The 12,624-nt window shown below is 35.7% G+C and overlaps 1 protein-coding gene and 1 long non-coding RNA gene across 4 annotated transcripts in view; one reads left to right on the plus strand and one right to left on the minus strand.

Annotated features, from left to right (window-relative positions):
- The window catches only part of LOC127858458 (neuronal acetylcholine receptor subunit alpha-3-like), a 94,771-nt gene extending 82,620 nt beyond the window's left edge, over positions 1-12,151 (plus strand). For all 3 annotated transcript variants that reach the window (XM_052395640.1, XM_052395642.1, XM_052395639.1), the window contains exons 2-4: positions 1,963-2,164; positions 5,374-5,474; positions 7,696-12,151. In XM_052395640.1, coding sequence (XP_052251600.1) covers positions 1,963-2,164; positions 5,374-5,474; positions 7,696-8,182 — 790 coding nt within the window. In that variant the 3' untranslated portion in view covers positions 8,183-12,151. The remainder of the gene's footprint in view (positions 1-1,962; positions 2,165-5,373; positions 5,475-7,695) is intronic.
- LOC127858462 (uncharacterized) lies at positions 1,690-5,549 on the minus strand. Its single transcript, XR_008038943.1, has 2 exons — positions 5,290-5,549; positions 1,690-2,161 (listed from the first exon to the last, which is right to left on the minus strand). It is a non-coding gene; the product is annotated as an uncharacterized LOC127858462 (long non-coding RNA).
- Positions 12,152-12,624: the final 473 nt, after the last annotated feature.

Here is a 12,624-nt window from a genome sequence, read left to right on the forward strand (position 1 = left end):
ATTATTTAAATCGGTGCTATTTATTGACTAAACAATAAAAAAAATCCTGTCGCAGTTCTCAAAACAAAGAGTGCCCCATAGTCACTATCTAATCACAGCATATTTCCGCGTTGTGTCGCGTCCATGTCTGTCTATGAAAAGGCTCTGTTTTCAATGTTTTTTTAATGATTCGGAAGTATTCATAATATTAAGCAATCGATTTGCGCCGCAAAAATACTGGATTGCGCTGCCGCTACAATTTTTTACAACTATGCGGAAAAAGTTTACATATATGGACATGATTGTTTTCTATTTGACATAGTCACACACTCCGATTGTATTTTTATCAAAGCGTTCTCTCTATTTCTGCTCTATAGAGCTTTGTTAAATTATTTGTCTTAAACACGAACATTTGCAGAGTTGCGATGATGCATTCATTTTAATCTGAAGAACTGCATTCATGTGCAGACCTTTTAAAAACATACTTACGCCCATGAATCTAGCGTCTCCTCCCTGTGGGGAAACGGCATATGTAGACTTGCGGGCGTCTCACGTGCGGTGAGACAATAAATAAACGTCCCGCTCGTGACGTAGTTCAATTAGATATCGCAGCATATATCCCATCTAATGGACGTAGGCATCGTATGTATACACTATACAATCACACAATGTCGCTTCGTTATTAAACGTACATTGATAGGTGTCAGTTCACACTGGGAGAATTTATTTTTTACATCTTAACATTTAATTATACGCCGTAAGATCAGTTATTTATGCCTTTGTCGACGTCGGCATTATTAAGAGTGTTTTTAATGTACTGGTTAATGTTTTGCGAGTGTATGTTTATGTGCTTTACCGATTGTATCTATTTTATGAAATGTTCACAGCGTGTCTGTCGGCGGGAATCTGAACAGGGCGTTACGCTCTTCAATCTTCCATTTCAACACCATCAACTGCAGATACTCATGCAATTGTTATTCGGATAAAAGAAACATTGTGATTCATTTCTGCTTTTTTTACTATACACGTGTTTCGATACACACGCGCAAATAAATAACTGACTCCGAATATCTATAGGTCTGAAATGGTTGTCAGATTTTGACACCAACAATTTGCAATGAGAATTTAGGTTCGATTTTTGAATATTCTATAGTGGTGTGTCCTATGTGTTAATGTTTTTTTTTTTCGTAAATACTCACGAATTCGTATTTCTTAAGCTTTTTTTTAATTTGTCATCGTCGCAATATTGTAAAAGGCTAATTAAGACCCGCACCTTTTATAAGAGTAGAAAGTGCCTTGTTTTGTCTCCGTTTTAAATCTCAAGTGTTCTGAGTAGTGTGCAGTGCGTCTCCGAGCGGACCTCAAATATAGGTACCGCTGGTTTCTTTCAGTCTCTGTATTCATGTCAACAAGCCTAAAAGAAAAATGTAATCTTTATTTTACTTCTTCAAAATCTGAGGTATCACTCAACTCCCGTACATCGTGGCACCTTGCTGTCATCACAGTGTGAACACACTTTAAAGTTGATTCACGTGTAATGCTTTGTCATCAAGTATGGCAATCAGCAATTATAAGAAAATTGTATGATGGACAAATGCATAAAAAGCACCCCTGTTTTGGTTCAAATGCCAATTGTTTTTTGGTCTGTCTTATTAAAGAAGGTACGGCACATTAACGTTACGACTGGATGTTTAGCTCACAACAAACAGATATTAAATAGCTATATATTGTTAAAATGAGGACTTTAAGGCAGATCGAACGAAAATGAGTATAGAAACTTAACGACACATTGCTTAGTAACTTAGATTTGTTAAACCTTTCTTACTAAGACGGGTGCCTGTTTTAGATGTTTATGTGTAGACAAACAGTTAATAGCATGTGCAAAATCATAAACACATATCGACAGGAAATTTGTTTTTTGCGATCAAATAAACACCCGGATGTAGATTTTATTTTGATTGGCTGAACGTTTATTTATTTCAGCGTCTCTTCTCAAGGCTCCCAAGGTTACATGGAGGAGGCGATACAGATCTTCAACACGATCTTCCACAAGTATGAGGCGAACGTACCCCCGAGGCGTAACCTCACCCTGCCACTGCTGCTCAACGTCAACATGCACGTGATGCACGTGTCCAGCCTGAACCTCCTGGAGCAATACCTCGAGACCACCATTGACCTGGAACTTGTAAGTATAGGAATAAAACTGAGGTAAACTTAAACTTGTTAATTTTTTTTTAAACGGAAATTTGGTCCAATTGGGTCTGATTCAGTTTATTATGCGCTCGTTTTTTTCCAAATAAACAAAAAACAAACGCCCAATACTTTTTAACAATAAATTAATTATACTTTAAAGAGACTATTGCTACTTTGAAATATAATTTAGTTTTATTATGAGATAGTATAAAATAAGATTACGAAGCGCAAGCAGAAAAACTTGGCTTAATGCATTAGCGTAAAGTGGCGTCCCTGATTAGCCTGTGCAGACCGCACAGACAAACAAGGCACGAAATTTTCCGTTTTAACGAATTGTTATGCATTGATAAAATTGCTATTTTATAACTAGATTTATTTCAGCCATTTTTTTAGTGTATTGGCAGTTTGCAAATAGACTGTAGAGCTGAAAAGTAGAAACACATCTCGCAGTAAGGTGCGTGTTTTTGTGGTCGGAAAAATGACCGGCTGTTGGCAGACGATATAGATAGCGTTTACTATAGCTTTTATGTTTCGCGGCAGTGCGCGGCTGTTTATGAAAGTTTGCGTGGTGCATTGTTAGAGTATTATTGGCGTACGGTCTCAGAGGACATGGGTTCAAATCTCGGCGGCATCCGTTTTTTTGTTCAACTATTGTTCTTACTATAAACATTGGTTAAGACTATTAAAAACATTAAAGATTTGTAAGTAATCTTATGTAATGGCATTTGGAAAAATATCGAGCGGTTAAGGAAACGAGTAACAAAATTTCTGAACTAATTCAAACAATAAACTTTTTACCATCAAAACTTTACTTAATTCTCGTTCAATCCATTTCAAAAGTGTTTATTTACAATGTGTTAAACCACGCAAAGCCGATAGTTCCATACAAACCCGCAATAACATTCTCTACGCGCGTAGTTACCTCGTCAAACCGGAAAGCGAGAGTACTCGATATCAAGGCATAAGGCAATCTAAACTTAAAAATTTGATTCACTTAACATATTTTACATCAACATAAACAGTAATTTAACCATTTTAATAACTTTTATGTACATTTTAAAGGGGCCTTTTCACAGAATTTGGCATATTGTGAAGTGTGTCATTAAATGCTTTATATTGATAAATGTAAACATTGGATATAAAAAGCTCCAGTAAAAAATCAAGAATAAAATTTAAAAAAAAAAGAAATAAAGGGTAACCCTCAGCAGGACACGAACCACTGACCTCTGGAGTCCTGGAGTAAATAGTCTACGACTTAGACCTCTCGACCATTCTTCCGGTTACATTATCAGACGTATTTTATACTTTATGTAAGCAATCCTCGTAGTTTCCCAAAATATTACGAGAACAACAGAACTCTCCAAATTATTTATTCGTTTCGCGTTGCAACGCTTTATAATTTTCGGGTTTTTAAATAGTCAAAAGCTTCATATAATGGCTATTTTAGAGCATGGTAAATGTTCTGTATTACTGTTTCCTCACAAATATCATAACTTAAACAAAAATTTGCCGATCTGAAACAACTTTTTTGAATTTTGTCAATTTACCCAAACGTTAAAATGTTTATGTTCCATCAATATTCTTCTTTGAAGCAACATGGGCACATAAAAGTGCTAAAGAAATTCACAAAAAACATCGACATTTGTTCAAATAATGTTCGTCATATATGTTACTATTTAAATATTTCCTTAAATAAACGTCCAATTTGGATTGTGTATTCTTACCGAATATGTGCATATCACCTGACCTGACAGTTCTTATGCTAGAACTATTATTGCAAGATTTTCTGAGAATCGGGAGAAGGTGAAAGTATTTTTTTTAAATAAATTAAATATATGACAGTGTTGTACTTACCTCAGCCGTCAGCTTTAATTTGCAATTTATGTGGAAATTTAATGAAGAAGACTCAATCAAATGTATGGAATATTAATAATTTTGTTTATTTAAGTTGAAGTAAAATTGTGAAATGCAAGTAGGTCTAAACATGTCAAAATAGGTAAAACAATCATCATGGTTGTTTTACTCATTTGGTTCTGTTTGTATTTTATTTTCAAGCGAAGTAATGTCAGTGAAACAAGATGCTCGTGCGTGTGCGTGTGTCATCACGAGAGCCTCGTTCTTAATGTTAACAAAACGATCGATTCCGAGAAATGCTCGATATGAGGTTACCGTATGATACGTTCCTTATATTTTTAGCTAATTTTTTGAATACTTGGTAATGCATTTTAACAAGGTGCGTCTCACCGTATTCGATCTTGTGATAACATACTTTTTCCATGTATTTATTAATGGGAAACCTTACTTTAAATACGTTTAAAGGATAAATAATTGTCTTGTTTCTTGCAGAAGACTTGAGCGTTTAGGGCTGTAATATCGTTATACTTCTTGACGGCAAACATGTATCTCAGGATTTGGGGCGGCAAGAGAGGGGGTCAAATGAAAGTTTTTTGTATTAATCTGAAAATTGTGTTGCGTATTATTTGAAATTCTTGGAATAATTTGAATAAGGATAAAAACATTTCAGAACGTTTGCTCCAAAATACAGCGGGCATGTAATATTTTGCGTAAGTAACGTTGTCGGTAAATATAACAACAACGACACAACAACAACGATGTATTGTTCCTTTATTTTTAAATCAAAATGAGTCGATCGTAACAGTATTATGAGAAGTAACTTACATGACAAGAAAAGCAAAAAACAAGTAAAAAATCTCAAGCAATATCGCAATGAGCCTGTAATATTAAGGAGAAATATTCTTCTACTTCTACTTCTACTTGATACTTCCTCCAGTCAATTACTAACACTTCATCAACAAAAACCGGATAGATCTGGATGGATCTATTTTAATCATAATTAAAACAATAGCAGAATAAACCTCCAGACAATCATAATTAAAATTTGCATCCGGGCATTTACTTGCTCGCAAAATACCAAGCTCCCTGGATACGCGTTTCTGGTTTTTCGATTGATATAGATCTGTGTAATGTTTTGCAATATTGTATCGCTTCTTGTTTTATTTGTTCTTATTCAATTTTTTTAACTTTTTAAGCATTTTAGATTTTCATTCAGTCAACGGTTCCTTTAAAGTTTACTTTAGCAGAAACTTTGTATCTTACCAATAGACTTTCAATGCCGTCGGCGCTTTGATTATATTTTAACTAAGTGACTGTTGATTTCATTATTGACGCATCTTTTAACAGACCTGGGATGACATGCGCTTGTCATGGTTCCCGTTGAACGTGCGAGAGATCACTGCGAACAGAAGCAAAGTCTGGAGCCCGGATATCTCCATTGACAACGCGTAAGTATGACGTCACGTATTTCAATTGACAACATGTAAAAAGACGCCACGGATTTCCATTGACAACGCTTACGGATGACGCCACGGATCTCCATTACAACGTGTGTAATGACGTTACGAATGTAAATTGAAAAGCGTATTTATGACGCCACGGATCTCCATTACAACGTGGTGGTGACGTCACGTTTTTCCATAAACAACGCGTATTTATGACGCCACGTATCGCCATGACAACGTGGGTTATGACACCACATTGTTAGTGGATAGGCATGACGTTACGTTTTTACGTACACAGCGAATTATACGACCCCACCTACTTCCAGTGACAACGTTTTGTATCACGTCACTTATTCCCATTCACTACGTCAATGCGCAAATTGTGTTTGTATGACATGAAAGATCTAAACAAATATGATGTATGACGTCACGTTTCTCCACCGAGAACATGCTTTTATGACAAGACGGATCAAACTTAAGAAAGTGTATATAGGACGTAACATATCCCCATTCAGAACGTGGTCTATGTATTAAAACATCTCGAATGACAATTATTTTCATATTAGTCGTCAACAGAGGTTGAGATATTGATAGCGTGTTATAAGAAAACTGGGCTTAATGCATGTGCGCAAAGTGTCGTCCCAGATTAGCCTGTGCAATCCGCACAGGCAAATCAGGGACGACACTTTTCGCTTAAACTTGATTTTCGGTAAGAAGTGACTTCCTTGTAATAAGAAAAACCATAACAGCAGAAAGTGTCGTTCCTGATTAGCCTGTACGGACTGCACAAGCTAATGTAGGACGACACTTTACGCACATGTATTTTGCCCTGTTTTCTCAGAACACGACTCTATTGATAGCGTGTTTATAATACTTTAGGTATCTCATTTTAATCTGTTATGTTTTACCAAACGCCGCTAATGTGACAACGCGTATTTATAATTGGACCGTGCTGTGTAAAACGACGGTTTAATGCATATAATGCGTAAAGTGTCGTTCAAGATTAGTCTGTAAAGTCCGCACAAGCGAATCAGGCACGACACTTTCCGTCTAAACTGAATTTCTGCTAACAAGCGACTTTCTTTATACTAAAAATATCATTAAAGCGGAAAGTGACGTCCCTGATTGGCATGTGCGGAGTGCACAGGTTAATATGAGACGACACTTTACGCACATGCATTAAATCCCCTTTTCACAGAGCACGGCCCTATTCATTTTGATGGATAATCATAAATCTCACTCGACCACAACTGCGAACGAACACAGTTATTTTGACAGATATTCCATACTGTTCAAGGTGGAAAACGTTCATAAATACCTCTGGAGTCGATGGTTTTCTGTCAAAACACATTTGGTCGTTCGACGTTCTGGTCACATGAGATTGTTTATTCTCTTATATTGTACAATATTACTATTGGAAAGGACTCGTGCATAAATGTCTTCATATTAAAGGGATCTTTTCACGCTTTGGTAAATTGACAAAATTGAAAAAAGTTGTTTCAGATTCGCAAATTTTCGTGTTAGTTATGATATTTGTGAGGAAACAGTAATACTGAACATTTACCATGGTCTAATATAGACATTATATGCATCTTTTGACGATTATAAAACCTAAAAATTATAAAGCGTTGCAACGCGAAACGATTGAATAATTTGGAGAGTTCTGTTTTTGTCGTTAAATTTTGTATAACTACGAAGATTGCTTATATAAGGTATAAAATACGTGGCGTATGTGTACTCGGCGGAATAGCTCAGTAGGCTAAAGCGATTTTACTTCAGGACTCTGGCAGGACTCCAGGGGTTACTGGTTCGAAACCTGCTGCGGGCAATGTTCTTTTCCTTTTTTTAATTTTATTCTTGATTTTTTACTGGAGCTTTTACGATCCAATGTTTACATTTATCAATATAAAGCATTTAATGAAAAAGTTAAAAAATGCAAAAATCTGTGAAAAGGCCCCTTTAATTCATCTACAATATGTATATAGAAACGCGTGTGCATGACTTCACATATTTTAATTGACTATGTATATGATTTGAATCACATATTTATTTGACGCATTCAGTTATGTATGATATCAGTTAACAATAAACGTGTTTGAATTTGCATGTCTATTGACACCATACATGTATGTCGTCATCGCCCTTCTTGACATCACACATCTCTTCTGATCACGTGACTTTATGACGTCATACGTAACCGTCTTATCTTAAATCTCAATTACAGAATAGATGAGCCAAAACATGTCGATGATCCGCGGATTGTGATAAAAAGTACTGGGACGATCTACTGGTACAAGCGTCTGAAGATTAAGACGTCGTGTTCCACAAACGCTACCCAAGTTTCTGCCGTCTGCGACGTTGTGATTGGCTCAAATCTCCTTGACGACCGCGTCATCGATTTCAACATGAGCGTTTCGTCATGTGATGCAAAAAATGCGGTGACGTCACACATACTTGAAATCGAAGACGTCTCGTTTGAAAAGCGCAAAGAAGTACGCTGGTTGAAACCGAACGCTACGTTTCCCGAATTCGCGTGCAGTTTGAGAATGAAACTAACTGGCCCAGACGGCACTAACGGACAGGAGTTTCTCACGAGTTCCCATGCCAGCCTCACAGGGTCGGTCACTTGCCCTGTGCTCAGTATGTTCGTACTCAGTTCGTGCCTAGGAATTATTGGTTTCTTCTCACGCTTTGCGTGCAAGCCATTGTAATTTTAGTGCAGAGAGTTTTTATCGTTTGTGTATGATTGTCAATTCCTGAGTATGTGTCTTTATTTATATTCTCTTTTGAAAATGTTGGAAACGATCATCTTTTATTTATTCACATTTAATTATTTTTTTTGGATATAGTATGTTGTTGGAACTCGCAGTGTCAGGCAAATGCTACGCTTACGCTTTACGCTTATCTTATTTACGATAATGATATATCGAGTAACAGCGTTGCGTTAGTTAGCGTCTGTTCCTTGGGGGAATGCCAAGCCAACGTGTCTCATTATACGCCCACTAGATTTGCTAACCGAGCATATTGCACCAACAGTTATGTTCACATTAACCTGCAAACTCTTAAACAAAAGAATTGTTTAGTACTAATAAATAATGATTGAAGCTGTCAATTAAAACATAATTAACGAAAGCCGTATAGCAACATGAAAAGTGTAAAAAAGAGATGCATACGTCATTGGAATGCGTGAAAATGACGATTTACAGTCCACTCTCGTTATCTCGACATCGGATATCTCGATATTCTCGATATGTCGAAGTAAGCTCAATGCCCCATTTTTTCCCCTTCTTTATCTATATAAAAAAACATCGCTTATCTCGATTTTCGTTATGTCTAATAATTCGATATGTCGATATAAAAGTTTGTCCCGAGTCCCGATTTAACATGTATTTGCTGTGGTTTATCTCGAAGTGCGAATAACTTTTCCAGTGTCGGCCAAAGGGGAGAACTTTTTCTTTGATACTTCACCGTCCCGCTTCGCCCGGCTGCTCCCGATACTGTGCGGTAGGAAATTGATCCGTTAATTGCATCAATGATCACACGTGTGTAATGTCGTTAGCCATTAACACTTGATTAAGGCCTGTCACTTTAAGTTTCACTTTAACATCAATTAACTGCAATTAATACACAGCCTGCCGAAAGGCCGAAAGACTAATTGTTTTTACAAACAACATTCCAAAATGCATTGAGTTATATTTTTGCGTATATACACCGTCGTTTACTCGACAGTTTAGAAAAATTATAACTGCATGTGTTCATGCAATTCTGTAATACTTAAAACGTCATTTTAAGCATTTAAATAGCAAAAATAATCGTGCCTCGTAAAACGCGTATATATCAGGAAGAGAGTATTATGCCACACGGTGACGGCTTTACTTAGATCACTTAGCAGGTATTAAGATGTCAAAAACAAGGTAAATTTTCGTCTCATTTTTTCTTTGAAAACGCCTAACCGGATATCTCGAACTCTCGTTATCTTGATATTTTTTCTTGTTCCCGCCGACTTCGAGATAACGAGAGTGGACTGTATAACATGTTTGTTCGAGGTTTGTCAGTTGGATGTTTAAAATAAATCATGCACGCTTTGGCTTATCTGATTCGCGTTATTCGAAAATTGTTATAATATCATATGACGTTAGCGTAGCTCCAAATGAGCCTGCGCATCTGGTCGGGAGCTACCCTGTCCGCTATTGAGACCACGAAACCATGGTTATTAATTTACAGCGGGCAGCGAAGCTCCTGATCAGTCTGCGACTTTGCGGGTCATCTATAACTTACAAATAATATATACTGTAAACAGTTGAGTATTACGCGTCTATCGACACGTGTTATCGATCATGTGTCTATTGGTAAGTCCAATTGATCACGGAGCTTAATAACTCCAGGAAAACAACCTCTTTCAGATAACACAACCCTATATGACACTGAATTATCATCAATTCACTGAGATTTAATTTGTAGTACATGTAAGTGCCTTAAATATATCAAATAAATATTGTGAAATATCTACGCATGTACGGTATGTGTTTGCGTTTTAAACGTTCTCACCTGAACATCAGAGCGCTTTAAGACGTCTTACTCTCATGTGTCCGTATTTTATACAGCAACATCGCATTCTTTGCAGTTGGTTTGACGACAAGTTTATAAATGCAGCAAATTTAATGCATATGTGGAGATTATGTAACTATGTTTTATAATTTTTATTATTTTGTTCAGATTTTGATTTCACAGTGTGGTATGAATGTGTCTATGTAAGACCTACGATATGTACATAAAACGTTTGTGCATAAACGTTTCACGAATGACAGTTATGGTACAATATGGAAAGTGTGTTTAGTTTGCTATGTAAACAATTCTTCTCGATTCTTGTCTGAAATGACGAGTATGCAAGTATTTCTATGTGCAAAATTATGCGTTAATTAGTATGTCTACTTAAATAAATCCTCAAAGTTTGTAATTAAGAACGATATTTGCAAACACATTTTTGGTGATTTATAAAAGATTATACAAAACATGAAATGTAATGTCTTTTCAGTTGCTTACATTTTGTATTTCGCCCTGCACAAGTGTACATTAAATATTTTTTCTGCTCAATACTACAGAAGAATCGAATAGCAAATTCCTATATCTGAAAAAAGATGACTAAATGGAGCTTTTTCAAATGTGTATTGTGTGTAAACATGTTTAAATAAATCATATTAATAAATATTATTGTTAATGTAAATACAATGTATCCAGTATTTCCAAACATATCCATTTTTAAATGATTTTGGAACAACAAATGACTCTGGCTGCTTATTTCCATAGCAATGTAGTTAAAATTTGCAAGCAGCCATTTCTACAGAGCTCTCGTTTTACAAAAGAATTGACTCAGTTTTAATACAAAAAAAATTAATTTGCTTTTTTCAATTAATTAATAGCGCTTATCTATAAAAAAATTCTGATTAAAAAAAAATCAAAATTAATCCGATTCCTTTAAATTCTATGTTTAAAATTTTCATTAACGACATGATGAAATTCGTTTAAATTTTCAAAGTTGAATGACCTTCGTGTGTTGATGATCGTTAAGAAATGAATTTTGGCTGCAGCAAATTATATCATTTTCACTATTTTTCCACTACAGACGATTTATTCCCAAAGTGTTGTGTTTTCAACTCCCTTTGAACTTCTGGCTGGATCTCGCTCAAACTCTCCCAGTTAAATGACCTTAATGTGTGGCTTATGGTAACATGGAAGTATGGCTGCGACAAGCTTTTGGAAGAATTCTTTTTTCTATAACTGTGGTTTATATAGTATGTTAGGTGTGTATGTGTGTTCAAATCCTCTTCCTGCTTGCCGAGTTTTGCTCAATCTTCCATCACAGCTGTATGTGTATGTGATCTTTATGAAACAACTTCGCCTACGACCGGTTTTGGCACTTGATCTGTTCTTCTGCTGTAGACTACATAGGGGGTATCTTGTGCCCACCATGCGTTCTAGAGGTATCAGTGGATGTCGTATATTTCTGGCTCAGTTTATAGTTGTTATAAATTAAGTAGATATTTTTTACAAAGCGTTTTGAGTATAGACGAGTTAACGCGTGACGTCACACGCACCTGCAAAGTTTAGTCTCCGCCCACTGGTTGGCAAAAGAGGTGGAATTTATATAAGCGCATATAGAGAAGGTTGACGAAATCTTCGTTTTTAATGATAATCATGCACAATATCAAATATAATTTTACTAATTATGTCTGAATAAAACATTAGCATGCAAGGAAATGCATCTTTGGAACGATTACATTGTTGTTATTATTATTTGTTTTTACTGACAACGAACTCGGGAGTGGAACACAATCTAAGAGTTCGGTATGTGGTTAAACAAAAATCTCTCTATTCTTGGCACTTCCTCGCGACCATTTTTAGTTAAAAAATGCTCAGAAATTGAAATTCTTTCAGAATAAATTAAATTTAATGAACGAAAACAAATAAGGATAAAAACAAACGACGAATAGGTCAATTGTATGTACGCGACTTATAGGGTAACTGATTTGAACCTTATATGTCTGGAAAAACTTACCTTCTTACACATTCAATAAATTATATTGTTTAATGTAATTGTTTTATTTAATTGTTCACACTAATTTAGGCACTCTTTGTAGCAGCATTTATATCCCGGTGTTTAATTGCACCTTTGTTATCACTAACCGATTATCTCGTTATGATCGGATACTGTCCAGACAATTACAAAGAAAACATGGTGTCATAAACGCAGGGACCTATACTTGGGCCCCTGCATAAACCACATGTTGCAGACGAGTGTCTGGTCAGTAAACATAAGTCACGATACCTCAATGTCATCTCTTGGCATATTGAGCAATCATTTAAGCCACATTTTAAAGCTTAAAATACTGATAAGTTAATGTTAAAATGAAATATTTTAAAATTTTAACAAAAATGAAGTAATTTGTCGGAAATGTATTAACGGGAACGAGTGTATAAATTTATTAGCCAGTTAAACTTAATAATACATTGTTTAATAACTATACATTTTAAATATTGGGCAATTTTACTGCTATGCAATTAAGGTATTAAACGGGTACCGGCAAAAGTTAACTCCGCTATTACGTGTAAAGATTGTACATTACTGCAGATTCCGTAACACGATCATGAACAT

The sequence above is a fragment of the Dreissena polymorpha genome, chromosome 14 (genome assembly GCF_020536995.1).
Source record: "Dreissena polymorpha isolate Duluth1 chromosome 14, UMN_Dpol_1.0, whole genome shotgun sequence".
NCBI classification, from domain to species: Eukaryota; Metazoa; Mollusca; class Bivalvia; order Myida; family Dreissenidae; genus Dreissena; species Dreissena polymorpha.